Source organism: Polyodon spathula, chromosome 1, assembly GCF_017654505.1.
Source record: "Polyodon spathula isolate WHYD16114869_AA chromosome 1, ASM1765450v1, whole genome shotgun sequence".
NCBI classification, from domain to species: domain Eukaryota; kingdom Metazoa; phylum Chordata; class Actinopteri; order Acipenseriformes; family Polyodontidae; genus Polyodon; species Polyodon spathula.
Genome location: NC_054534.1, coordinates 98,118,613 through 98,145,822, shown reverse-complemented (window position 1 = coordinate 98,145,822; position 27,210 = coordinate 98,118,613). Strand labels below are relative to the sequence as shown.

At 37.3% G+C, this 27,210-nt stretch overlaps 1 protein-coding gene across 1 annotated transcript in view; it reads right to left on the bottom strand.

Moving 5' to 3' along the window:
• LOC121325107 (alpha-1,3-mannosyl-glycoprotein 4-beta-N-acetylglucosaminyltransferase B-like) overlaps nt 1-13,101 on the bottom strand; it is a gene marked incomplete at its 5' end in the record, with an annotated part of 31,593 nt that extends 18,492 nt beyond the window's left edge. The window contains 4 exons of the mRNA XM_041267396.1: nt 589-635; nt 5,184-5,317; nt 8,262-8,399; nt 12,930-13,101. Of these exons, the coding sequence (XP_041123330.1) occupies nt 589-635; nt 5,184-5,317; nt 8,262-8,399; nt 12,930-13,101 (491 nt within the window). The remainder of the gene's footprint in view (nt 1-588; nt 636-5,183; nt 5,318-8,261; nt 8,400-12,929) is intronic.
• Nucleotides 13,102-27,210: the final 14,109 nt, after the last annotated feature.

Below are 27,210 nucleotides of genomic sequence, written 5' to 3'. Positions count from 1 at the left end.
AACTGGACAAAAAGGAATGCAATATACAATACAGTACATTAGTGTCCTGGTGAAATATCCAGCAAAGCCAAGCACTGTACTTGTCTTTAAAGAATGTGTTCCTTGTAAAGGTATAATATTCAAAGATCTGCTCTGAGATTTCATGCTTTTTAAGGTCTGTACATACCAAAACTCTCTGAATTCACAAAATGTATTCATTTTTAAACTCCATGTATTTTTACATTTCCATGGAATTTATGTAACAGACTGCATGGTTTTTATGAAGATGATATCTTTACATAGCCAATGGACCCTGAAACCAATTAAATTGTACATGACAAGTTCTACTGTATTACATATTTCTAAATAAATAAAAAAAAAAAAAAAAGCAAATTAGGAGCTAAAAACATCAGTGCAATTTTTAAGAAATTCCATGTGAAAATGTTTATAATTATCACCTGGAAAGCTGCTGTCCATTCTACTACCTCATTGTTACCCCTGTGGTCCAGTTTGTCACATGTTCCTGTGAGGCCTAAAGGGGCACCGTTTTATCCTGTTGATTGGAGCACTATAAACACGTATAAATGAATCAGAAAAAAGGTTACTTACCCCTGTTTTATATTGGCTGCCAAGCTATTAACATACTGCACATCTGCCTGTAAGAAGAAACACAACGGTGAGACGAAATCTGATGCATGCTTTAGACATGTCTGTCTGAAGGCTCAAGTTATGAATATTAAAGATGAGCTGCCAAATCTATCATATTTCAGCGAATGACTGTTTGTCTTGTTTAAATATTCCTATGCTGTAGTTTCTAATATATGAAATATGAAAAAATAATAATTTCAACCTTTACTGCGCTATTGACATTTCTGTAATGACAATAATAAATAAAGAAGGAATTATATATTATATATGATTTCCATTATTGAGAGTAGATGTTAAACTTCAAGCTGATTTGAACTCTCACCAAGATAAGTACCAACTAAGACGTAGCTTTGCAGTAAACTAATGTGATCCATCTGCATCTCCATCCATTTGCGTTGTTTTCTATCTGATGATGTAGATATCCTTCTGTCTGTTGTTGATTGCTGAAGTGTAATGCTGGCTCCAGGGATCAGCTCATTTTGCCTCCCCAGCGCATCAGAACACACAGCGGCTGCGATGCTGGCTTCGGGGATCAACCCAGTGCGGTCTTCCCGGCGCATTAGCATGACAACCGTTTGGATTGAGCTAAGTAGGGTACATCTCTGGGGTCTTCAAGTGGGCACCTTCCATTCTCGGTGTTTCGTTGACTAGCCCACGACACCTCAAGAGGGCTCAACCGTGATTCTGGTGTCCCAGCATCACCCCCCTCCATCCCCCAATCAGCTCAGCCAAGCTAACTTACCTGTACATCAGCGTTGCTTTCTTTGTATGGTGCTTGAGATCCCCATCCAGAATCTTTCCATCTCAACCAGAGCTAGTTGCTGCTCCTTTCTGCTGCTTCAGATCAGTTCTTCACTGTGTGACGCAACTCTTGGCCACAGAACCCGACATCTCTGAGAAACCGGGTTGTAGAGTGTGCCACAAATCCTCAACAACCGACCTCCACTAGGTAAACTTGCTGTTCCTCTTCAGCAGCTAGTTGAGCGTACCAAAGTTTCTTCCTCTCATTCGGCTCATCCACAGCATCTTCCCATGGCACTGTTAACTCTACCAGATGAACAAGGCGTGCTGATCCAGACACAAGACAATGTCTGGTCGAAGGTTAGTGATGACAATCTCAGGTGGAAAAATAAGCCGTTGACCAACATCTGCCAGCATTTTCCAGTCTCTAGCAGCTTCCAGTTGTCCTGGGCGATGCCTGGTTTTAACACCTTTTCTTGGTGGTTGCTCTCCTGGATGGAGGAATATTGTCTTTTGTGTGTAATGTTTTGATGGAACTGGTGGCAACTTATTGGTCAGGTTACGCTTGTCTTCCAATGCTAAGGCCAAACATCACAGCACCTGGTCATGGTAAACCATCCTTGGCTAAGACCCACCTTACATCCTGTCAAAATGTGCCTTAATGTTGCAGGTGATGAACACAAAGGACATGAGGGATCCTCACCCACCCAGAGGTTTAGGTTCTGTGATGATGGGAGAACATCATATGCTGATCTGATGAGGAAACTGATCCTGCTCTGTTCCATTGTCCATAGGTCTTGCCAGTCGATCTTACATTGTTCCACACTCTCCCATCTCATCCATTTTCCCTGCTTTGGCTGGGAAACAGCCTTTACACACCTGATCCTCTCCTCCTGCTTTTGCACCTCATTGACTACCAGCTTCCTCCATTGAGCTAGGGTTGCCTTGTGCCATGTAGGAAGAGCTGAATTGAGACCAAAACCTCCTCTTCCATGCTGAACTTGTCCCATAATATCTCCGATTCGAAGGGCAGCCTTAGCATCTTCCACAGCTTTCTTTGCCACGCGCCCATTTTCTTCCAGTTTTCAACACAGGTACTGCCTCCCTTAAGCATTTGTCACGTGAATCTACTAATGTAATTTCCAGTCAGACTTTGGCGCACTTAAACTCCTCGGTTAGAGCAGAGATTGATAGCTGCAGTATTCCTTTACCATAAAGTCCCACTCTGTTGAGGCAGCCTGGAACTCCCAACCATTTCCTGATGTATGAACTGATTAAAGCTTCCAGCTTCTCAACTGTTGTCAAAGAAACCTTGTACACAGTCGGTGGCCAGAGTTTCAGTTTGCCTGGTAAAACGCTGCCGTCTATGCTCTTCAACCCTTCCACTGCTTGTTGTCTAACTTCTCCCACATGAACTGTGTCCTTTAGCTCCCTGTCGTACCATCTCCCTAGACTTTTCACTGGCTTCTCGGACACTGTTTGTATTGCCTCACCATTAATGTAGAACCTTTTATCTACTACTTTACCTTTAATTTAAGAGATGCTCCTTGATTTAGTGGCTTGAATTGCATTCGTGCCCATTCTGTGGTATTGGTTAATTTGCCCAATAACCGATTAGTGCAGGCTACTGTTGTAGTCATTGTTGTCATGTCATCCATGTATGCTTGAATTGGTGGTAGTCGCATTCTAGAAGCCAAGCGCTCTCCTCCCACTACCCATTTTGATGCCCTAATAATTACTTCCATTGCCATGGTAAAAGCTAGTGGAGAAATGGTACATCCTGCTATTATTCTAACTTCTAGGCATTGCCATGTAGTGCTGAATGTTGAAAAACTAAATTGCAAATCTCCAAAGTAGGCTTTCACTAAATTTGTTATTGTCATCGGTACAATGAAAAAAATCAAATGCTGCCCAAAGAAGTTCATGTGGCACTAAACCATATGCATTTGCCAAATCCAGGAATGTCACATGGAGCTCCTTCCTCTCCTTTTTAGCTTGTTGAATTTGTTGCCAGATTACGCTGATGTGTTCTAAGCATCCCGGGAAACCTGAAATGCCTGCTTTTTGTACTGAAGTGTCAATGAAGCAGTTCTTTAATAGGTAGGTTGACAATCTCTGTGCATTAATGCTGAGGTAAATCTTGCCTTCTACGTTTAATAGGGAAATAGGACGAAACTGACCGATGCTTGTAGAATCTTTTTCTTTTGGTATAAAGACACCACCAGCTCGGCGCTATGCTCTTGGTACAATCTGTTTTTCCCATGCCGCTTTCATCAATTTCCACAGGATTCATAGAACTCCTGAAGCACTCTTGTAAACTCTGTATGGAACTCCATTAGTCCCTGGAGATGATGATGTCCTTGCTTTTTTCACAGCTTGCTCTACTTCTTTCCACTTAGGTGCACAGTCCTCCATTTGGTATTCGGGTGGATTGATACGTGGGATATCTGAAGGAACTGACATAAGCTCCTGCCTTTCTGAATCTGTATGTGTTTCCTCCAAATATCTCTCCAGCTCAAACTTAGATGATTTTAGTGTGCCATTTTTCTCACTGGTGAATACCTTCTTTACAAATTTGAATGGATCTTTATAAAAGTTAGTTCTCGCATGCTCTTTCTTTTTATAGCGTTTCCGTAGGCGCTCAGCAACAGCAAACCATTTAAAAGGCACAGGTAATTAGGAAAGTGTTTCATGCACTACCACCACAGAAAATACTATACACTTAAATTAGACAATGAATATTCCACTGAACGCCTAAAGAGACCAGACCTTGTCAGATGTCATTGATTGTTTGTGCTTGAGTGGTGGCCAGCTTGGACCAACATCATATCAACACTGACCCTTTATCCACAGTGATGGAAAATTACAGCATACAGGAACTCTTTCAACATATTATACATTGTAATATCCCAACGCTACACTCATTACTGAGCAAGAAGCTATGAATATTTATAAAAGTAACGTTTCATTTCTAATGGTTTTGTGCACTATGGAGCATCCCTCTCGTGTTGTTCTACATTAATACCATGAAACATTTCCTCTAAATAACTGCAGCACTCTTTTACCATACATGCTGGTTTCTCTGACATAATCTTCTTTTTATAACAAGTCATTTGTGTATGTTTTTGCTGTCATTTGTATTTGCCCTTACAGTAGTTTTGTGTTCAATATGTACTTTGCTCAGAGGCATCTTCACACAAAAGCACTTTAAAAATTCACATTTGTTGTATTTTTTTTTTAGGAAAATCTGCACAAAATTCTGAAGCATACTGTAGTTTTGGGGCTTCAAAACAACTAGAAACCTCTTTTGGTTTTAGTAAAATAAACATGTATAATATAAATATTATTAAATATAGTCATGTATTACTAAGGTGTAATGTTTTTTTTTTTTTTTTTTTATAAGATAACATTTGTGGATAAAATTAGGTTAATTCAAAATGGATTTACTTAAGTAAAAGTTTATGAAATTAAAACTTATTAAACAAACCCCTGTCAAATATGTTTGCTGAGTGTCGATTTATTCAGCAGTAAAACAAGATCCAGTAAGTCTCTGCTATAGTGACCTTGCCCTGGCAGTTATCTATCAACCTACTCAAAAGGCTTTCAGACATTACTAGGTATTTGAATGCTGTGGTGACTTCTTTCCCACCATCCAGGACACCCATATCTGATCCCCTATAACAGACAGAGTAAAAACACAAAGCGGTCTGTGCAATAGCCCCCCCCCCCCAATATTTAAACAAGATGTTTCTGTGTGCACAGATTTCGACTGTACCCAGCCATCTGTGCCGAGTGGCATTTCAGTGGTAACTGACCTCGGCAATGAAGACTATGATTAAACAATCGCTCTTATCCTCCTGAGACAGCTCGTATAAAAGGGAGTTCAACGTTTCCATCAGGTAGTTCTTCTTCACCCTCTTCACAGTGGGGACACCCAGCACCAGGGAAACTGCAAAAAACAATGCTAGACTTGATAAATGCATGTTTTCATAGTTTCCAGGCTAAGTGGTGTTAGTTGCCTTGTGCATATCTATTAATATTCAGAAATGTGGAACACAAAGTCTGTTATGGTGTATTAAAAAGGAATTGTAGTCAACAAAATATTGCCATACATTTTCTCCACCATGCACAGCAATCTATTATATAGGTCCTTTGAATGAAACACAAGTTTTAACAAGAATGTATTTTCATTTGGTACTCCAGGTTAAATAAATCTCTATTGCAAGCCATGCTTCTTGGAAGTATCCCCACCCATTCACTGGCTTCTTTCCTGTCAATAACCAATCAGCTGCTTCCCCTATTCACTGGCATGCTTTCAGCCTGTAACACACATTGACCCTGAAGACTCTGCTGGGGTGAAATGAACAAAGAAGTAAAGGAGTAGCTGACTTCCTGGAAGGCAAGGCAAGCACACTGGGAAGGTTACTCAACCTAGTGCAGTACCACATGTCTGTTTTAAACTGTATGGAGCTAACGCAAGTGTAAAATGTGCCAGACGTATCAGATTATTATAATAATTTTTAGCTAAAATTGCTTTAAATAAAATGTGTGTTCACTAACAACAGTCTAGTAATGTGTCATGCATACAAAACGTATTTATTCCCTAACAACATTCTTCAGATAGATAAATTACTGAATCCTTTCCTCGCTCTCTAATCTTGGAATCTCAGACACTGCCATTGTTTTCAGCTTTCCTGGCTGGATCTGTCCTAGGACCCTTTCTATTCTCACTCTATACCCACTATATTCTCACTCTATACCAGCTCACTCTATACAAGTTCTATTCTTACTCTACACCCGCCCTATTCGCACTCTATACTCACTCACTCTATACCCGCTCTATTCTCACTCTATACCAGCTCTATTCTCACTCTATATCTGCTCTATTATTACTCTATACCTGCCCTATTCTCACTCTACACCCACTCACTCTATACCCGCTCTATTCTCCCTCTATACCTGCTCTATTCTTACTATATACCTGCCCTATTCTCACTCTATACCCACTCACTCTATACCCGCTCTATTCTCACTCTATACCCGCTCTATTCTCACCCTATACCCGCTCTATTCTCACTCTATACCCGCTCTATTCTCACTCTATACCCGCTCTATACTCACTCTATACCCGCTCTATTCTCACTCTATACCCGCTCTATTCTCACCCTATACCTGCTCACTAGGTACTTTAATTTCCTCCTCTGGCTTCTCCTCCCGCATTTCAGATTGTCTCTCAGCAATCTAATCTTGGACACATTCACATTACTCAAACCTAACCTTTCAAAATCTGACCTCCTTTACTTTCCTTCTACTTTTCCTCTGACCTCTCTATTTCACTCCCTTGATGCTATCAATCTTTCTCCTTCTCCTTCTGCTGAATCCTAGGTGTTATTTGGGAGCAAATAAGTTTTATAAACAGTGTCCTCATTGTTAGGGACCTTAATCTTTTAAATGTACAGTCTCTTTGCTGGAGTTCAATGCTCTACAAGCTGGTACCGACAGACTGGAGAATTGCAAACGTAATACCGATCCACAAAAAGGGAAACAAAACCAAACCAGGTAACTACAGATCAACAAACCTGACTTCTATTATATGGAAACTTATGGAAACTATAATAAGATCCAAAACAGTAAAATTCAGTATCAGTATTTTTTTGAGGATGCAACATCGACAATGGACAAATGCAAAGCATATGACATGGTTTATTTAGATTTCCAAAGCTTTTGACAAAGTCCTGCATAAAAGATGAATTCTCAAACTGAACGCAGTAGGGATTCAAGGAAATTCATACACGTGGATTTGGGAATGGTTAACATGTAGAAAACAGAAAATACTGATTAGAGGAGAAACCTCAGAATGGAGTGCGGTAACCAGTGGAGTACCGCAGGGATCAGTATTAGGCCCTCTGCTATTCCTAATCTACATTAATGACTTAGATTCTGGTAAACACTGTTGCAGCAGCAAAAGTCATTCAAAATGATCTAGACAAGATTCAGAACTGCGCAGACACATGGCAAATGACATTTAATATAGAAAAGTGTAAGGTTCTGCATGCAGGTAATAATAATGTCCACTATAAATACCATATGGGAGATATGGGAGATAAATTGAAGAAAAAATCTATGAAAAAGACCTAAGAGTTTATGTTGAGACAGAAATGTCTTCATCTAGACAATGTGGGGAAGCTATAAAAAAGGCCAATAAGATTCTCTGATATGTAATGAAAAGTGTTAAATTTAAATCAAGGGAAGTAATGTTAAAACTTTACAAATTCATTAGTAAAAACTTATCTAGAACATTATGTTCAGTTCCTACAAAAAGGATATTGCTGCTCTTGAAAGAGAGCAAAGAAGAGCAAACAGAATTATTCCGGGTTTAAAAGGCATGTCATATGCAGACAGGCTAAAAGAATTGAATCTATTCAGTCCTGAACAAAGAAGACTACGCTGCGATCTGATTCAAGCATTCAAAATTCTAAAAGGTATTGACAGTGTTGATTCAAGGGACTTTTAATGACCTGAAAAAAGAAACAAGGACCAGTGATCACAAATGGAGATTAGATAAAGGTGCATTCAGAACAGAAAATAAGAGGCACTTTTTTACATAGAGAATTGCAAGGGTCTAGAACCAACCCCCCAGTAATGTTGTTGAAGCTGACACCCTGGGATCCTCCAAGAAGCTGCTTGATGAGATTCTGGGATCAATAAGCTACTAACAACCAAACGAGCAAGATGGGCCGATTGGCCTCCTCTTGTTTCTAAACTTTCTTATGTTCTTATATTTTATTTAAAACCAGCGAGGCACGCTTGGGAAGACCCACACAAGTAGTAAAAAATGGAAGTTTATACTTCATCAAATGCGGCACCAGGAATTATTATTTCCATTCTCTTACCATTAGTTCTCCCTTGGCCAATGGCAACATTTGGACGCAAGCTGTCCTCACGTTGAGTCAGATGAGGCAGGTAGTAGTAGATATTCGATACATGATGTTTACGGTTTTCAGTGACGTTGACATTTTTCTTGGTCTCTTCTATAACAAAGAATAAAACAGATTGTAAAGAAGAAGAAGAAAGGAGACGTTGTTTTTGCAATGTATATAATTAGAAGTTAATTTAAAAGGAGGAGAGTCAGAAAGCAGCCCATTGCTTACTGTAAAGGATTACTACTGTACCTTGGAAAACAGTGCATTCTGTAAATACTGCTCAAATTTATATTTGACATTAATGCAAAGGGAACTGCAACCATTAAAGTTACACTACAAGTAATAACAAATACAGATATCATATAACATGACATGTTTGTAGTCAGACTACACTTGTTTATTTTGCAATAAAAAAGGAATCTTACTTTTTTGTCTTTGGCCCAAGCAGTCAAGCAGTCAACAAGATTATGAAATAGGATATTTAATGTTCAAACATATACTGTAGAAAAACTTAAAACACAAGACCTCTGAAATTGCAGTAAGAATGGGAGAAGACCAAATGCAGCTATTGGGATTAAAACCAGACAACGTTTGGATTAGGACACGCCTAGACTCTGATTTGGACACTCCTAGAATCTTAATACTCTTAACCTGGAAATATCTTAACCTGGTTTATTCTGCTATCCAATTTCTGCAAACTTTCTGGCACGGGCCAGTCAACCACTTGGTAAGACAATGCTGATGTCCTTTGCTGGAGCTCTGCTGGAGGGGTGCTGAGATAATGTACAGCCCAATACGATCCTTTTAAACATACACTGTCCTGGCCACTTTATTAGGACCTTTCTATGCGATTGGATTTGACATCGCCCTGGTGTGTGAGGCACGTTCTCCTGGTAATCCCTTCATTTCTCTGGTAGGTCAAACAAATGCTATTATTTACTTAAACATTGCTTTGGCTCATGGCCACCGAACAATGGCGCCCTTGTATCCTGAAGCTGATGGCTACAAAATGATATTAAACACCCTGAGCCAGAATGCTGATGACGAGAAGAACATAAGGAAGTGCAATAATATATTTGTATAAAGGTGATTGCACACTGGCTCTGATCATGCATCGGATTTTAATGTGTGTCTAAGAAAAAAAAAAAAAAAGATCATGTGCATTCCCTATTGCACCTTACACACTGAGTCTGTAATTGTCGTACGACGGTGATGCGTCAATTTTGGAATCATACAAATTCGATTTGATCCAATTTGACGTGCGTTAAAAATTACACTGACCAATGCAAAACAACTGGAAAGACATGTGGGTTCTTGCAGTACCCTGAACAAAATGGAAAAACTAAACTGTGCCGCCAAACAAAAAATATTTTATGATAAATCCAACAAAAAAAAGAGAACATATGGAAAGACATTGCGTGAACTTGGGTGTGAATGATATGTATTATAAAACATTACCTTATGAATTGAAAGCATACACAAACACGTGGATTTTGTGCCGTATAGGTTATTACAAGCATATACTTTTTTTTCAATTGTAGTCGAGGAAGAAACAATGGCCTAACCTGGAGACACATATCAGAGAAAGAAGTGTGGCAGGGCAAGAGTTAGAAAAGAGGGGAAGTACCCCAAAAGAAATTCGGGGGTCATTTTTTATCCTGTTCTATCATTTGAGTCCCATATTAGGAAAATTACTAAAGCATCTTTTCATCATTTGAGAAATATAGCTCAGCTTAGATCTGTTATTTCTGTATCTGATGCTGAGAGGCTAATGCATGCCTTTGTTTCATCGAGAATCGACTATTTTAATGCACTTTTTTTCTGGGATTCCAAAGAATGTGGTGTCTCACTTGCAGCTTATTCAGAATGCTGCTGTGAGAATTCTAACTAAAACCAGAAAAGGTGAACATATTACTCCTGTCTCAGCCTCCTTACACTGGCTTCCTGTGCAGCTTCGAACTCATAAAGCCCTTAATGGATTAGCACCCAGACCTCATAATGCAGGGCTCTTGGTTATTCCAAAGGTAAACACTAATAGCATGAGAGGAAGGGCCTTTTCTTATACTACAATATGGAATGCTCTGCCTTTTTTTGTTAGAGAAGCTAGGAGTCTTGCTGTTTTTAAGTCAAGACTGAAGACTTATTTATATACACAGACCTTTTTATTATAGTCTTTTTTATTATTTATTTATTTTTAATCTACATGATTTGAAATTTGAGATTTACCTTTATATAAAATAGTCTTTTTATTATAATCTTTTTTTTTTATGCTATTTTAATGTTTTATTCTGCTGTGTGATATTTTTTCTGTAAAGCACCTTGTTGTCATAACATATGACATAAGGTGCTATATAAATGAAATAAAATAAATAATAAAAGTGATGGAATGTCTGATTTCATAGACAGAGGGTAGAAGGTCATTGTGGTAAAGTAATTTCGGTAGCTCATTGCTAGCTTCCCAACATTTAGATGTATGTATTACAGGAACAAGTGTTTGAAATAAAATATTGGTCATATGGTTTCTGATGCTACGGCAACTGTATGCAGTTATGTAATATAATGGTTTATTATAATTATTATTATTATTAATATTATTATTATTATTATATTATTATTATTATTATTATATTATTATGTATTACGTAACATTATAGTAGATCTAGTAGAAACATAATAATTAGAAAATTTTTTAACTTCCATCTTAGAGCACTAAAGAATAAAGTGGTATATTATCAGCATTTGCTGATCATTGAGTTTATACTACATTTAACATTTTTTGTGTTCAAAGTTATATATGAATTAACGACAGAATTGTATTTATTTTTTATGAAAATACCAAAACTAGGTATATTTACCACAAAGCCTCTACTGCATATCAGCGCTCTAGTGTGTAATGGATTGACAGACAGATTTTTCGGATGACAGATGACAAATGACGGAACGGAACAATGTTTAGACTTTAATTTTACTTAATTATTATTATTTTATATTTTTTTAGTTTGATCATGTTACCGGATTCATTGTTTCCAGTTTTATTGCATGTTCTGGTGCAAATAACTCACCATCTGATTTTAGCAAACAAAACCAGACAGCTGGAGAAAACTATCATGCGCTCACTTCACATTCCCTACAGCTATGGGTGTGTACAAACACTCAGGAAGTTGTACTAAATCAACACAGGTAAAAAAAATATATAACAAAAAAATAGGGTTTGCGTGGATGAAAGGCAATTATTTTTACACCAGGTTCTACAGTGGAAAAGTAGGGTGTGCTTAAGCTGATGTGGAAGTCTTCATTTCCTGGTAGGTCCTTTGTTTTAAACTACCTCTGAATACACACAGAACTTCATACCTTTCAGGTCTCGTCTGTGAGGAATGCTCCGGGGAACTCATGGTTCCAGGTGTATTTGGACTCATCTACAACACTTCTGTGCAGAATCTAGTCACTCTTTCCTCACAATGTCCGGGAATATTTTCCCTTGAAACAAATGTACATAAAGTATTGCTCCTGGAATATATTGTTTGTATTTCCTAAACCTAGCTTAATCATATGAATTGATAATATATGTTTCCATTTCTGTAAACTTAAGGCCAGTTGGGGCATAGGTGCAGAAAGACCACGCTCTTTAACTGGTTCAGAAAGACTGGCCAATGTAAAACTGTAATACATTCTTACAAACTAACACTAATCATAACCCCAGCCCTAACTAAGAAGTGATTTCAATCTTAACCTCAGTATTCCAATTCTTTCAGCTGGCCAGTCTTTCTACACCCAGCTGGATATACTTTACATATTCCAACATTTAAATTTCTTCAGCTGTGATGTTAACCTGGGAAACCCTAACCACAGTAAAAAAAAATCTAAAATTCTAAAATAACGGCAACCAAAAGCTTAAATGTATGAGTCGGACCCTATAAGGATGTATATGTGTTTACTCCCAGAGTAAACCCCTGCAGGATACTTTGAAAACCTGAATACCAATACCCAGCTGACCACCTCAAAATACTCTGAAGTGATATTAAAAAACAACTTCCTTATTTATTATTTAATGTTAAATAAAAAAAAAAAAAACTTGTTTTTCCTGTTGCCATACAGCACAGTAATACATGTGGACCCTCTTGATAAACTCTTCACTGCTCTTTTGTAATTTCTATACTGTGAATCAAGTTTACTTGGGGAAATGTACAGTACAAAGATGGCTCCGGAACAAAAGGGGAATGAAAAAGTTTCACTCAAATAAACTTTATTCACAATATATAAATTAGAGCAGTGAAGGTAAAATGTGGCAGACCCGCCTCCAACTGGAATGAAAAGGTTGACATGTTTTTCTTAGGGGAGTTTAACATTGGGTTCATTTTTAATACCATTGTTTAAATCATTAAAAGAAGGAAGCTAACAAAGCTCTAACAAAGTGTAGTTTAGTCTTTAAATGTAATCAAAATCACAGGTTTGGTTATTTAATTGGTTGCAGTATTTAGACCCACCAGTGTTTAAATTAATTGAATAGACCCCTGGTATAATGCCTTAGGAACATTTTATTGATAGCATGGCATTTGTCTATGGCTGTCAACTGCACACAGGCTATTTTCCTCCTAAACAGCAGGGACATTCCTGTTAACCAATAGGAAAGGAGTTTACTGGTCTGGCCGTGGGTGGCACTCCTCTTCTCAGCAATGATGCGCTTGATGCTTTGCAGAATGCTGGTGAGCTCTTGCGACGCTCCCTGGTTCACTGCTTCTGCTGTCTGCAGCCTCCTCTGTAGATCTAGAAACTGAGACCGCACCTCCTCCTCCTCCTCCTCCTCCTCCTCCTCCTCCTCCTCCTCCTCTCATATACCCTACTTTTTTGTGTGTATATGTGCGTATAAAATTAATCCAGACAGCAAAGGTGAAAACCAAATTGTATAACTTCGGAGGCAAAATTATTAACTTTTATGATTTTCCTTAGTTATCGGGATTAACCGAATCGAAATGATATATTTCTGTAATTAAATAGAAGGTAATAGGTGCACGGTCATAAGTCCCAATAATAATATATATATATATATATATATATAGATATATATCATTTATATATATATATAAAAAAAAAATTTTAATCCCGTAGGTAGGTGAGTCCACACAGTTTATTTATTGTACGCTTGACCAGCCCTAACATTTAAATACACTATTGATAAATTGAAAGTTAATTTTGTTTCCCTGAACAGTACTAATTTTACTTCAAGATGAATCATCCTTCTCACAATGCAACACATACAGTTATGGCCAAAAGTTTAGCATCATCTAGAATCTTAGGATTAAGACATAATAAAATAAATAAATAAATAATACGGGGCCCAGAGTGACTCATTTGTAGAAGTGCAGCCGTGTGGTGCGCAGAGGGAGTCACACAGTGCAGTTTCGCGTCCTGCCTGTGCGAAGTAGGCCGGTCTTTGCTGGGGACTCTGAAGGGCGCGCCACATTGGCTCTGGTGCTGCCGTGGGTTAGGGAGGCAAAACCCAGTGAACTCAAAGACAGACACCTGCAGGGCTGGCCTTTATCCTCAAGAGGTCAGTAGCTTGCTAAAACCTGTTCTAGAGTTCCTGGATGAAATAGGAAGCTGGCTTGGTCATGGGATCTAAGGACGCCCACTGAACCTTTGGGTCTCCTGAGAATGTGGGGAAAAGTGATTGGGCATTCTAAACTGGGAGAAAATTGGGGGTAATCTAACAATGGGCCACACTAAATTAAAAAAATAATAATTATTATTATTATATTTTTTATTTAACATTGTGTAATCAAACAAACTACAAAATGATATAGCAAAAGCCCACCAGAGGACTTGTCACATTTTTCAATATGGTGAGCTGAGCCTAAAAATACAATTGGACATTTCATATTGGGAGAAAAACCGGGTAAAATCAACTGCCGATTACAAATTTAAAAAAAGAGATCAAAAAGAAAGACCTTCATGCAGTAATATAGACAACAGCACCATAAGTAAGATCTCTGTAAAATTCATGCTGGTTTTCCATTTTCTTTACACACTGAAAATGTGGACTTGCTTTTGACATTTATGGTTAAATTACAAAACAAGCAAAAACATCTTACAGTGGACCCTGCTCCGATTAGTAAGATCAGGTACTGTGGTTTGGATAATAGGTCCGTTTCAACAACTAGACTGTGTTGTAGCAGAAGAAAAAGAGAAAAGCATGTTTTGTTTTCATTGACATACTGTAATGAAATAAGAACATAAGAACATAAGAAAGTTTACAAACGAGAGGAGGCCATTCGGCCCATCTTGCTCATTTGGTTGTTAGTAGCTTGTACCAGATGGTTGTGGTACAATAGGCCCAATGACAATTCCCTTGGTGTCAAGTATTCATGCTTTTAATATTGATGACAAACAAAACTGTGTTCTAAGTCTACCTTGCAATAATTGACATGGCATTATTCCTAATTTGCTTTTCATCAGATATATGAAACATACTTGGTGCAGCATGCATTCTCGCTATTTCACACACCTGCTTTTCAGATTGCTGGGAAGAGGGGTGTGGTTGCTGCTGGAGCACAGTCCATGTCTAACTCCAGGGATTTATACCTATGGTAGAACATGTTTTATCCAAACTTTCCACCTGTACTAACTGGGCTGGGCAATAACTCCCCTTCTTCTGAACGTCTGCTTTAGGGCTTGTAGTAGGTAAAGAATCATGTGTATGTGCCATTGATTCCAATTAATTTACCTGTAGTTGTAATTCTACTGGGTTTGTACTTGTGAATACTGTCAGAACCAAATGACAATTTAACAATGTCATGTAATAAGAGACACCCACTTTGATACTGTGAAGATCTAAACCTGTTTCCACATTATTTGGCTTTACACAAACATAAACTACGCTGTTAGTTAATCCTGTATACCACAGTACTCATACAGTACAATACCATAAAAATTGAAGCTTTACTTTTATTACTTTTGTAATCTCATGCTGTACCATTCTACCTATGATTTGAACTGCTCTTATCAAATGCTGTACCATGGTACTTATATATTATCCAGTAGCAATACCAAGGTACTCAAAGGTACTAAATCCTTGTATTATCTGGACCATGAAAATGCCATTTATTACCAAAGCATTATTTGCATTAGCCTCTTTAAGAATTTGCAAATTCAAAGTATGACATGGGATGAAGGTCCTAATAAATTGGGGGGGGGGGGGGGGGGGGGGGTGGGGGGGTGGGAGTACGGATAACTGTACTAAAACGTTTGAATCACCCTAGTTGACATGATTTTGCATCTTAGTGGATCTGCCCAGCAACTGAACGAACGTACAGTATCAGTAATGACAACCCTCTTACAGAGAGATATGATGCAAGTTATTCATTGTTGGTCTGTTATTTACTACACAGCTTTTGTTTAACACGGCTGGATGGCTTCTGCAATTAAAAAAAAAAAAAATTCTGTTTTCTGATCATCACAATTATCAGCTGGTACGCTTTGATTACATTTTCTGCTGTGTTAAATTGGCACGCTCTCTCCCTGATAATCATAGTTATTACAAAGCTAATGATTTCCCTTCTGTTGTGTTTTGTTGTTGTTGAAACTGACCCAGTATATGAAAAACAAAACCTGAGGGCCCAGTGTTTTTCCACTGGAGGATGCAGTCAAGTTTTAAAAGGACTATTGTCTCATGATGTATGCCGATTCATTATGGTGGAGATATTTACCTGTGTTAATTATATCATAAGGTCTAATTAACAAACCACTAAGAACAGGCATTTTATTTATTGATAGTTGTTTATTAGCTGAATATTTACACCTCAAGGGTTCAGAGGTCAATGGTGGAGTTTGTTTAATAAAACATTGTTTTGATTTAATTTCAAACTCTGTTGTTCTTTTGTTCTTTCCACACATCCAGCCACGCTACCGCAATCTGGTGGTGGGGGTGGGATAATAAAAGTCTACCTAAGGAGAATAAAATAAAAAGTAAAAGAGAAATCGACCACCATGGAAGACGTTTTGAAAGCGCTGGTAGAGGCCACGGTGACCCAGCAGGAGACAAGCGTCCTGATTACAGGCATGCTGAGATCCAGCCAGCTCTTTCCCAGGTCAAAAAAGCTAACCTGTGGAACAATGAGCTGTTTTTGTATTCAATCCAGCTGAATGCCTCTAGCCTGGATTGCCTTTTTCACAGTTCCATAATTGAACCAATAACCCAGAACACTTGTTCACTGGGAAAACCGAAAACTCTACAGACCATTGACACTAGTGACCAATCCAATGGTATTGCATGCTAAAACATAAAATGCTGTTTTGAGCACTTCTAGCTGAGGGAATAATGCTCTTTCCAGACTAAGATTAACATAATGTACCTCAGTCACCCTGTCAGAATATATACATATAGTCAATTCTTGTTCAAAATAACTGGTTTAAACTAATCTCCTGATTGTACAAATTTTCTACAAGGTCCAGGCCAAATTTAGCAGGTGCTTATTGAAAATTACTTCTTATAATATGAATTCATAAAAATGAATTTCTTGTTAGTGCAAATTATTTTGTAACCCTTACCCCCAGGAAGAACATTCAATAAAACGTATTCAAAGGACACTGGAAAATGTATCACTTGCAACCAGATTAGCGCCTCTGTTCTGTATTTTAATGCTGTTTTGGGACTACTGATACTATGATGCATTTAGAGATACCATAGGACTGACCCATCAATGCCATTTCCATGCAGCAGCGCAAAAACTTGCACTATTCCTATAGATAAAAGTGGAGGCATGAAAGCAAAGTGCACCCCTTCACAAGAAAAATAAAAATGTTGCTGTAGATTTCAGCATTACTGCAAACACTTTCTCAACCATTCTGAAAAAAAAACAGAATACAATAATACAGGCTTATGAAGACCAAACTGGATGCAAGTCATCAGTGTTTCAGATTTGTTCAATACCTTGCTTTAGTGGTTTACAAAAAAAATCCTGTGCTCTAAATGGGACATGCAGATTGCAAGTGCAGTTCATTTTACACTTTTTAAAAGTTCACTTCATACTGCATTTTAAATAAAATGCACAACATTTAAATGCATTAGTGCTACTGTAACTTCCTTGGAAATCTTTTACTGGTGGTTGCTGTCCTACTGTACAGTATTTCTGCCAATGCTACGTTTGCCTCGACAGACCCTGAATATGACTCATCAGGGTTCGAGTTTCAGTCTAGCCTCTCCTGCTACATCTCTGCAATTTGAGATTGCATTTTGGAAATTTGAGTTTTAAGCAACGCTTTGCTGTAGTTGGAGCTCACCTGCAGACTAGACTCACTTGTTCATGCACAAGTTCAGCAGAAGTCTTGGCAGGAAGTGTTAAAGTGCGCAACAGACCACAAGGTGTGGAACACTGTAATACCTACATTTTAGGGATACATCTATTGGCTAAGCTGATGTGTTTTATATCTGGCATGATGTTCTGTTTGCACTTTCAGAGTGATGACTATATTTTTTTTGCAGCATTTTGCAAAGTAATCACTGTGGGGTTTTGTATTCAATAGAATACTCTCATTCATGCAAATACCGCAGAGAACCTCTTTTGACACAAATGCAAATATTTGAATTTGAGCCGGCTGTATGTACATGTAAGCTTACATCAGCTTCTTTTGCTGAATAGCAGTCCAGAACAACAGAATCTAAAGACCGCTGACCAAATCTATGCATCCCCTTGTTTTCACTTTGCATTTATGTTGTATTACTCACCCAAATGATGTATATCAGGATAAATAATCTTTCTTGAAAAACACTAGCCAAAATATTTGTCTGCTTGGCTTAAGGGAGAAATTGAAAACTATACTGTAACTATGGGCTAAGACATAGTTGGATTATATTTAAACATTTTACATCACTGGGAAATCACCCTGGATTGTATCAAATCTGTCTTAATTAATGACTTCATTTTGGAACCAAATTTCAATATTTTAACATGTGGCTGAAGCAGGATGAGAATGCACTGCTAGTAGAGGCCTGTCCGACAGAGTGCTCGTCCTAATGGGTGAGGTGGTGGCATTGCTACCATTTGTGGTAAAGACATCGCTCTTAATCAAGAGAACGTAGAACAATCGTCATTTGAAATGTAATCATTTGTGGTTTGAGGCAAAATCCCTATTCGGGTTGCAGTTATTTAACTGCCTCTACACCCATCTGTCTTTAATCAGAGTTTGGTGAGTTTTTATTAACACTAGCTGTCCAGCATGATAATATTGCATTGTTAGGTGATTTTAATATACACAGAGTTCTTCTTGGAAGAGATGTTATGATATTGAGTCTCTTGGTTCTTCTCAACATGTTACTGGCCCTATTCATGGTCATACACTAGATTTAGTTATTTCTCCAGGTCTAAATATTCAGAACTTATCCATCAGTGATCTCAGGGTTTCAGACCACTGTATTATTTTTTAAATATTATTATCTGACTGTATGAAACTCTCGGCATGTTGTAATAAAACTCGATCTCTTAATTCATCAGTTATTCAGTACCTGGAAGCATTGTCCACTACAGATTTTACCCAGTCAGGATCGGTTGGAGAGTTGGTGCATCACTTTTATATCTTTAACCTAAGGTGCTGGTATTTTAGCTCAGTTCGATCAGAACTGCTGAAGCTATGGTTTTTTCTAACGGAATGTTTTGGTTTTTTGTATTTGTGTAACAGAATCTCAGTTTTGTTTGGTTTCCCATAGTTTTTTTTATTACATTTTTCCAGTTTTTCCATATTTCTTACAACTTTGTGGAAACCCAGTTTAAGAAAACTGTACGATATCTGCAGGCACTCATTTAAATATACCCTCCCGTATACTAATATTAATTAGGTTATTTGCATTTGGAAAGAGAATTTCTCTGGCTAAAATAAAACTACTAAATAAAACTGGGTCCTTTTGTTAATATGATAAGACACGTGTATTAGAAATGTAACTGGATTCATTAATGAAACAAAATGCTTCAGCACAATTTGATAAGCAATTGTCCAGATTAATGCACAAATGTAAGTGTGACATACAAATGGACGGAAGAACGGACACACATACCCCAGTGTATCTCCAGAAGCTGATACTCTGAAACTAAACAATGTTAGTGCCATGTTTCATGGCAATTGGATGAGCTGTTCTCTTCATTCACATTTGTAAATGCAACACAGTGGATTTCATTCCAGGGCACGGATACAAAAAAAAAAAAGTTAGGAATCATAATGTTTGCCATTTGTGAACTATTTTATATTTAGAGTACTTTTTAACATAGTATTTACATTAGCATATTTTCTGTATGTAGGCTGAACTTCAACAAGCAACATTAACATACTCTTTTTTATTTATATCAATATTAAGCCAACTCTACTATTTGTGTCTCTTTTTCCTGTATCAATTCCCAGTGTTTCACTTATTTTACTTTTCACAAGATATCACAGTAATCAGGTATGTCAGATTTGTGTGTCCACCCAAAAGTAAAAAATGTTTATACATGAATTGGTAAATCGTGTTCTCTACAGAAAAAAATTGGGTCTGTGTAGTTATTGGGGCAACAAATGCATTATCATGTCGCTATTTAGACCCAGTGGACCTAAATATCAAAGCTTTTCCGACCGTTAGGGGGGTCCCAGAGTTAGGTGTATTTAACCTGAAATCATGTGAAACACCTTAATTGCACACAGGTGGACTCCATTCAACTAATTATTTGACTTCTAAAAACAATTGGTTGCACCAGAGCTTATTTAGGTGTGTCATAGCAAAGGGGGTGAATACTTATGCAATCAATTATTTTCTGTTTTATATTTGTAATTAATTTAGAGCAATTTGTAGATTTTATTTTTTACTTTGACATTATGGACTTTTTTATGTTGATCAGTAGCAAAAACTCCTAACTAAATCTATTTTGATTCCATGTTGTAACACAATAAAATGTGGAAAAATCCAAAGGGGGGGGGGATACTTTTGAGAGCCACTGTAATTCAATAAATTCAAATCTTTGTTTTGGTAAAAACTAAGAACCATTTAAAATTACTTAACACAATATGATATATATATATATTATATAATATATAATCGCTATATATAGATATATATGTGTGTGTTGGATGTAAACCTTCATTTATAACACAAGGTAGACAACCCTTTTGTCAGATATTGACGCTCACTTTAGTCAAAAATTTATCCATATATATATAGCTATATATATATATATATATATATATATATATATATATATATATATATATAGATAGATAGATAAATATTAAAACAATCACATTTTCTTTCCTAAAGTTATTTTTAAATACATCTATTAAAAAATATATATAATTCACTCTTACAAAGCGTCTAAACTGTAGAATTTAACAGTAAGATCAGGTCACACGGGTTCAGTTTACCAGAGCCATACACAAACTGAACATAACACAAGCTCACAATGCAGTGTGTGGGTGTTGAACCGATGTTTTACATTCCAAACATTAACTATGTGTTAACCTAATTGAAATAATAATTATAAATAAAAATAAATAAATAAATAAACATTTAAAAACCTGGACGTTCTGGTAAAACTTTCACTAATGGTTTTGCTTACAAAGGCACAATAGCCATGTTAACAAATGGATCAGCCCTTTTTCCTGTGTATCTAAAAACTGCTCATTTAAACTAAGGAGTGAAAACAATCATCATTTTAAAAACATGGGAAAAAAATGCTGTACGCTTGAATGGAATTTTTTGAAAATACACTCACAGTACAGCTTGCTAAGCAATTGAAATTCATAATCGGTTCTTTTTTGCAAATAAAGCCTTATTTTCAAAAGGTGTAAAACACCAAAATACACTTGATAATTAAGACACGTCAGCTTCAACAACATTACTGGGGAGTTGGTTCCAGACTCCCACAATTCTCTGTGTAAAAAAAAGTGCCTATTTTCTGTTATAAATGCCCTTTTAGCTAATCTCTATTTGTGAGCCCTGGTCCTTGTTTCTTTTTTCAGGTCGTAAAAGTTCATTGGGTCGACATTGTCAATACCTTTTAGAATTCTGAATGCTTGAATCAGATCGCTGCATAGTCTTTTTTGTTCAAGACTGAATAGATTATATTATTTTAGCCAGCCTGCATATGACATGCCATTTAAACCCAGAATAATTCTGGTCGCTCTAGAGCAGCAATATCCTTTTTGTAGCGAGGTGACCAGAACTGAACACAATATTCTAGATGAGGTCTTACTAATGCATTTTAATTGTACTTCCCTTGATTTAAATTCAACACTTTTCACAATATATCCGAGGATTTTGTTGGCCTTTTCAGTCTCCCAGAATACTGTTACCATATAGGTAAGTATCCATTTTGGATCTTATTAAAGTTTCCATAAGTTTACATTTAACAGAAGGCAGGCTTATTGGTCTGTAGTTAGCTGGTTCGGTTTTGTCTCCCTTTTTGTGGATCGGTGTTACGTTTGCAATTCTCCAATCTGTCGGTACAACCCTTGATCTTGGTTAGCTGTTTGTAAATAACTTAATTCATTACTTTGAGCACTACTGGGGGGATCTCATCCTGCCTACGGAATTTGTTTATTTTGAGAGCTCCTAGTCCCTTTAACACTTCTGCCTCTGTTATGCTAAAGTTATAGCAGGTTAGTGTTTCTGAGTGTTTTTACATGCATGATTAAGTGTATGTACACAAATATTTTTCTTAATTCAAATAATGAGAAATCAATTTATTAAAAACGTCTAATGTTTTTGTTTGCTGCTGCAGGAAACTGCGTCACACTTCATGCTGTGCATCCACAAAGTTATAGTTAATGAAGACATCACTAGCTTTACAGAAGTTTTCATCATAATGTTTAAGACTTATTTTTTTCTTGTTGCTTGTACTCTAATATTGCAATGGTTAGAACCTCCATTCAGCCTATCAGGACACAGGTATTTCCCAGGCCATTTTGCAAAATGAAGTGTGTTGTAGTTTGATCAGCATTCTAGCCTGTTTACATTACTGGGGTGTTAAACCGTCTCTCAAAGCTGTGTGACAGTAATAATGCTCAAGATATTTATCCCTGTTAAAAGTAATCAGGAACTTATCTAAAGGCAGTTATTCTAAGCAGTCCATGTTTTGTTTTTGTTTTTTTGTGTAATTTTACTACATAAATATTAAATTACCCACACTTCTACAGTAGACGTTAAGAGTGTTTTATTTATTAGTTTTTTTTTTCTATTACTATATCCTAAAGAATCTAAATAATGAATGGTATCTTGTGATTTAATCACTGTTTGTCTGTTTATGTATTTGTTTATCTTTATTGCTTGATAACCGTTATGTACTACAATTTCTGTGATTTTATTTTGTTTCACTGTCTTTAACAATGTGAATGCCTTATATATATATTTTGTACATGTATTGTGCTATGTACAATAAAACGTTGATGACTGTTAAAATATATTTGCAAGAAGTAATCTTTATAGATCTGGTATCTTGTTAAAAAAAACAGTGAATTTCTTAGCATGTGTATAATTAAAAGATACAATCTATTTTAAGCCATTCATTTGAAATAATATCCCCTAGCTCTGTTTCTAATGTGTTATACAGGTGGTAAACAATATGCAAAATATTTGACTGCATTATTTTTTCCTAACTAATAGAGGCATCTTCAAAATAATTCCAGACAAAGGGACCAAGGTTAAACACAAGCCATCAAAGAGACAATATGCTGGGAACCCTAGCGTTCTTTCCCTTGTTTCTGCAATTGCTGATTTTCAATGGAGAGAATCAGAAGAGAATTTCCTTAGTTCAGAGGTACAGCCTGGAAATAAGCAATTAGTATAATTGAAATCGAAGGTTCTGAATTTCTTAACTGACCATAACCGTGCTATAGATATGTGCTTTAAAGATCTTACTACCTCTTATTAATGAAGTCTCGGTTTTCTTGTTTGGTTTTAGTTTCTGTATTTGGCTCTCAAGCTTTACCTCTTCCTTGCTGCTCACAGCATACAGTGGACCCCCAAAACAGAAGTAATATTGAGACAAACTATTTGCATAATAATAAATAATTTGCAACAGAGTTCCAGAATGTGGAAAAGTGCAAAATCTCCACGGGGTATGAAAATGAATGAGGAAACTGAGATGCAAGTCATGAGTCATGACATTTAAAATGTAGTTTTAATTTGACATAGACATTTAGGCCCAAATTTATAAAGGGGAAAAAGCAACTGCAAAAAGCCACATAATGTGCGTGTTCAGTACGACCAGAATCAGCGTCAAAATAACAACCTGTTTTATAAGACTAGTTAGGTAAAGCAAGCGATTCCGCAATCAACCAAATTTAAATACCCCTCACCGCAATTAGCGGTGGAGAATTACACACCTCTCACAATAAACAGCGGGTTTGGGTCAGCCCTGCATGTGTAGGCTACACATTCCAAAAGAAAATGAATGGCACACAAAGACCTCGGCCTGGTACTAGCCATGGTGATGAGGATGCTCAGAAGTGAAAATTGAAATATACCAATATGGAAGTGGAGATTTTGGTACAAGCAGTACATGAAGATGTGTTACAAGCTCTAAATACATCACCAGGACAAAGGAATACAGTATGGAATGTGTGATGGCTTCTTAATCAAATGTACCACTTCAGATAGGGATGGGTCAGTATATCGGTTTTTTGGTTTACCGCAGTTTAGATACATTATGGTATTAATATCTTTTCTTTTATTCTACACCACAATTATCGTAATTCCTTTACACAACGGTTAACACATTTTTCAACTGCAACCACGCTTCTTCTAAATCAAGTGATGGTACTTGCAGCCTTAGCAAAGTGTATGAGGAAGATATTGTTGTGAACTGATATTGTATTTTGATAATGGTTTTGAAGGAAATGACACAGAATACACGTTTCAATTGCTGCGTTCTGTTACCCAGAGCTTGCTGCGCCGTCTGCTCTTGGCTGCTGTCTTTGTCACACACAGCTTTTTAGAGAAACTCCTTCTCCAAACCTTGCAGCGTAGCACACATTTTCAGTGTGCTATATTTGTCTGGATTATCAACAGTCAGTTTAATGTAACATATTAACATTAACCTTCTTGTAAAATTGGATACACCACTTATCACAGATTTAGTACATTATGTTTGTTTAAATAATTGATTTATTTATTTAATATAGCGTTGACAAGGCTGTTCATGGCTTCATTGTATAGCGATAAAATGTTGTTCGCCTCCGCTAACAAGGTGGCAGCAGTAGTTTTGGTGGTTATTTGCATTACGATTAGCAGGTCACTCATGATCTTTGCATCGTCCCTTTGGTTCACAGCTGCAGCCAGCCTCCCGCAGTAACATTTCAAACCTGCGCTGGGCTGTGCAGAATCTGCACGGATTTCTGTGGGTGTTGAGTGACGTCTACAGTGCATCTCCGAGATTCCATGCAGCACTGTGCAGAACTGCGGAAATCTGCGCTTTAAGACTACAACCAATGTCTCAATTAAAATTAGCACAGACCCGCGACTGCAGCAGGATAGCTTACTTATTATCAATGTAGTTTTGTTTAAACAATTTATAACAGTATTCAAATTTTCTTAGGTAAGTGAAGAAATCTTTTTTTTTTTTTACAAACTCTCCTATTTCTTATGTTTGTCTGTATTTCTTACTCTATGTATGATTTTAAAGCATATCTGTATGGTACATATGATCGACAAACTACTTGCTCTAGCTACAAACTAACTGCATCATCTGTCCGTCTGTCCTTTTTTTTTTCTTTCAAACTCGAATTTAACAATACTGTGTTGGGGTTTTGTTTTTGCTTATTATGTTATGTGAATATGAATGTCGATAAAGGTTATGAGTTACTGGCTTCTGCAGGATTTTGTCTTTCTATATTGGGCACTCTGAGATTGATATTTGAAGCACTCATATATTGTCAGTGCAAGGATGAAAATAAGACTCCCACTGCATCGCAGTTTGAGCCATTCCAGGTTTTCTGAGCTGTAGGCTTCTGTATATAAGTAAATACCAGGTGCTGAATATTTCCGACTTGATCCCTTATTTTGAGTACATTTGCATGGACATAGACGTGTAGAGTTAAAATATTACAAATATATCTGCTTATCGTCTACATCAGAAGAGTTTTTAAAAGAGCCCTGCAGCTCATAAAACCTGTAATGGATCAAACTGCTATGTAATGGGAGTCTTATTCCCTGCAATGTCATTATTCCAGAATACACCATTCTTCTTTCCAAAGTTGTGTATAAGTACATATGTAATATGTAATTGATTCAGTTATGTTACTATGGCCCAGATTAAATCAAAACTTCAACCCATCCACTAATCGCAAATTAAACTTGTACACAATAGTATTTTTGCTTTGTTTGTTTACTTTTTTTTTTGGCAGAATTTGTGGGCAAGTCAAAGTTTTGGGTTTAAATTCAGACTATGGTTGGCCACTCCTGTTATACACCATGCTTTGTCAATTATTCTCCACTGGTAGACAGAGTTATGGCAATGGAAGCAATGTCGAGGCAGCTCTCAGGGAATGCCGTTCCTATGCCCTGCCCTTTGTGAGATATGGTGCGTTGATGTTGTAAACTTACTTTCTCATCACCCTGTATTTCATTTAAATAAAACATTTGAATATAGTATTAAAATAAAAGTGTGCCTACATTTTGTTAACAGGTGAAATGTACCATTTTGTGCCAGTACGGGCATTTACAAAAGGATTTAGTGGCTCCATGGCACAGAAAATGTTAAATAATGCAGTTTCAGCGGGGAGCCGGTGGTCCATGAGTCTCACTTCCCCGACCTGGAGTTCCAGTAACTCTGCAGGTTCTTCGTGTGGTCAGAGGGCACCACCGGCCTCTCTATTCCTTCGCAGCTCATGCACTATATTTTGCCTCAAGAAAGAAGGCTCTGTCTTATTTCCTTCTTCACCCTCCTGCTATGTGGCCCTCATACTCATAGTGCTCCATTCCCACAACTAACAATTATTTGTGTTCTTTCAGATTCTTTTTTCTTTCTTACTTTAAGGCTTTGTATGAGCCATTCTATCCTCTGAGGGTCAAACCCAGTCACTAACTGGGACCCAGTCGCGATGCCGAGCCTATAATGACTCTCCGAGAAGTCAGAGGACTCTGTCTTTTCAGGGGCCTGGAGACCATTAGGGCTAGCCTCAAGTCCATAGGGAAGGCTCTCGCGGTTGGAGTCCAGCCTATCAATTTCTCTCTCCTTTGTCTAGCGGGAACCTCCAATCCTAAATTGCATAAAAACATTCCTTTCCTCTCACAGCCCTGGCTCCTGCCCCGTGAACATGTATTTTATATTTTTAGTAATTACTGATTTTTATAACACTTTAAATTCAATGCAAGGTCATTTTTTTAAGCTTTTACACTGGAAATACAGGCAACATGACATGAAATATATTTCATAGTAAAATGACAATACATTATTTAAATATAAAATGATACAAACGATCATTCCATAGTAGGAAACTGTAAATTGAATGTATATAACATTAGGTTATTACCATAACCCTGGTTCCCTGAAAAGAATGACAACCATTACTGAATTGGAAGAGCCTCTCTGACCGTCAATCACTGAGCATATATAAAAAAGCTGCCCTATTTGGGCCCTGCTGTGAGGAGGAAGTCCCTCCTACCTCCTGCTGAAGAGGGACATCCTCACAGTAGCATATCGTCATTTTCTTTCAAAATCAAAGGTCAGCTGGGGACACGACTTTGAAGGGTAATGGTTGTCATTCTTTTTAGTGAACCAGGGTTATGGTAATAACCTAACGTTCCCTTTCAAGTGGAATGACAACCATTACCAAATGGGAAGCTGTACCAAAGCTGTTGTGACTCCAGATTACCGATAGTACAGCCCCACAGCGATAGCCTCAGAGCCCTCATGATGCCTCAAGGCATGCTGCCTGCAACACCCTAGTGCCTAGAGAGGGCCTC